Source organism: Apaloderma vittatum, unplaced genomic scaffold, assembly GCF_000703405.1.
Source record: "Apaloderma vittatum isolate BGI_N311 unplaced genomic scaffold, ASM70340v1 scaffold36449, whole genome shotgun sequence".
Lineage (NCBI taxonomy): Eukaryota > Metazoa > Chordata > Aves > Trogoniformes > Trogonidae > Apaloderma > Apaloderma vittatum.
Genome location: NW_009737614.1, coordinates 5,191 through 7,066, shown reverse-complemented (window position 1 = coordinate 7,066; position 1,876 = coordinate 5,191). Strand labels below are relative to the sequence as shown.

Genomic DNA, 1,876 nt, shown 5'->3' with positions numbered 1-1,876 from the left:
ATAGCCTTCCCCTGTCCCACCCTGGTTTAGAGGTGACAGCAATAACAACGCACCCTCAGCTGCCACGACCTGAGCCCAGAAGGCATCAACTGCATGAAGATGGCCCCGGGGTCCCAGCAGCTCTGACACAGCCTGGGGAGACAGTAAAAGCCCCCAAGGACACCGAGGGACCAGGCTACACTGCCCACCCCCCTGCCCTGAGAAGAATTGTACCATCTCTGCCTCTCTCCCAGGCTTGCTGCCCCGCAGGAACGTCTGAGGGACTCAAGGAAAGACGTTCCAGTATCTGCAATTGGTTTTCAAACTCTGGGATCTCCCCATCTTTATTCCACAGCCACCAGCTGCCCAAAGATGGGGAGAGCACGACTCCCAAAGCAGCTTGTTTTGTGCTCTGAACAGTCAAGTCTGCCTCGGGGCACAAAACAAGCCAAGCCCGGTGGGAAGTCTCATTTCTTAAAAAGAAGGGATTTTAAAACAATGATTCAAGTGTGCTAACTCCTCTCAACCTCCTCCCTGGCTATAAACGAGGCCAAAACTCACCCTCGTGCAGAAATCAGGTTCAAAGTTCGACCAATTTGTGTGGGCTACGACAGCCTCATGCCGCCCCGGGGAGAGGGCCGGGCAGTGACAAAGGCAATCCACCTCCCTGGGCAGAGCTGTCACCGCAGAGCCCTGGGCTGAACCCGGCTCCAGAAGCCCGGGGTGAGCTTGGAGCAGGATCCTGGAGGAAGAGCTCCAGGCAGGGGCTGGCCCAGGACGCGTTCAGTGACAGAAATACCGGGTATCGCTCGGCCTGAGAGGACTGGTGCGTAGACAAAGGAGCTGGCTTGACTCGAAAATGGGCTGGAGCAGCTTCTCAGCAGGCCGAAGGCAGCGAGTTGCTCTCCACCTTCAGCCCCTTGCTGGCCAGGAAGGCGTCCTGCTTGGGCTCGCGACCCAGGAACTTCCTCAACATGTCGGAAGCATCCAGGGACCCACCAGGATGCAGGATGCAACTCCTGTAATCCATGCCCACCTGCGAGGAGAGATGGGAGGGGGGGTATGCATAGGACCCTGGCCCTCTGGCAGGGGAGGGCAGCCCCCGCCGTGCACCCGGAGCCCGGTGGCGCAGGACGTCCGTCTTACCTTACAGTTCATGATCCCCTCCTGCTTGAAACGCGTGTGGAACATGTCCATGGAGAACACTTCGCTCCAGAGGTAGCCGTAGTACTGCGCGTCATAGCCTCCGGCCAAGTGGCCAAACGTCGCCGGCATGTTTGTACCTTGGAGGGAAAGGAAGGGAAGGGGCGTCAACGGGAAAGGCCGCCGGAACCGCTCACGGCATGGAAAAACCTCTCCGTGCTCTGAACGTGTCAGAGCGGGCAGTGGGTCAGCTTGTTCACCATCCCAGGGGAGAACTTCCAGTTATTTTTGCACAGTTTCAGCCCTGCTTTTCCTGGAGCCAGCAGAAACTGTCCCCACTGAGCCAGCCTGAAGCCCCAACCTTGAAAAGAACTTGCTGAGCCAAGCTTGCAGGCCAGATCTAGGTGAGACTGCGAGAGCAGGACCCCCAAGCCCCTGGGTACCTGGGGTGGCAGGGACGCCCAGCACCTCTTCACACAGCCGGGCAAACACCTCCACGGGGTCAGCCTTCGTCTGGGTGTGCAGCGCCTGGTCCACCTTGGCCAGGACGATCTGACGCAAGTTGAAGAGCCCTGTTCCGCAAAGGAGAAAGCAAACTGAGCTCCTGCCCGAAGGCAAGGGCATCCTCCAAGGTCATGGCACAGCAGGGCAGGCTCCCACAGTTCTTACACCCAACGTCTGACCTCTAAGCCGCAGCCCCTGCCTCCAGACAATCCCTGCCTTGGCCGCCCGCTGCACCTCCTGCCACGTCACC

The 1,876-nt window shown here is 59.2% G+C and overlaps 1 protein-coding gene across 1 annotated transcript in view; it reads right to left on the bottom strand.

Moving 5' to 3' along the window:
* Window positions 1-619: 619 nt before the first annotated feature.
* THOP1 (thimet oligopeptidase 1) overlaps window positions 620-1,876 on the bottom strand; it is a gene marked incomplete at its 5' end in the record, with an annotated part of 6,208 nt that continues 4,951 nt past the window's right edge. Inside the window, 3 exon segments of the mRNA XM_009877391.1 lie at window positions 620-1,015; window positions 1,126-1,262; window positions 1,566-1,694. Of these exon segments, the coding sequence (XP_009875693.1) occupies window positions 857-1,015; window positions 1,126-1,262; window positions 1,566-1,694 (425 nt within the window).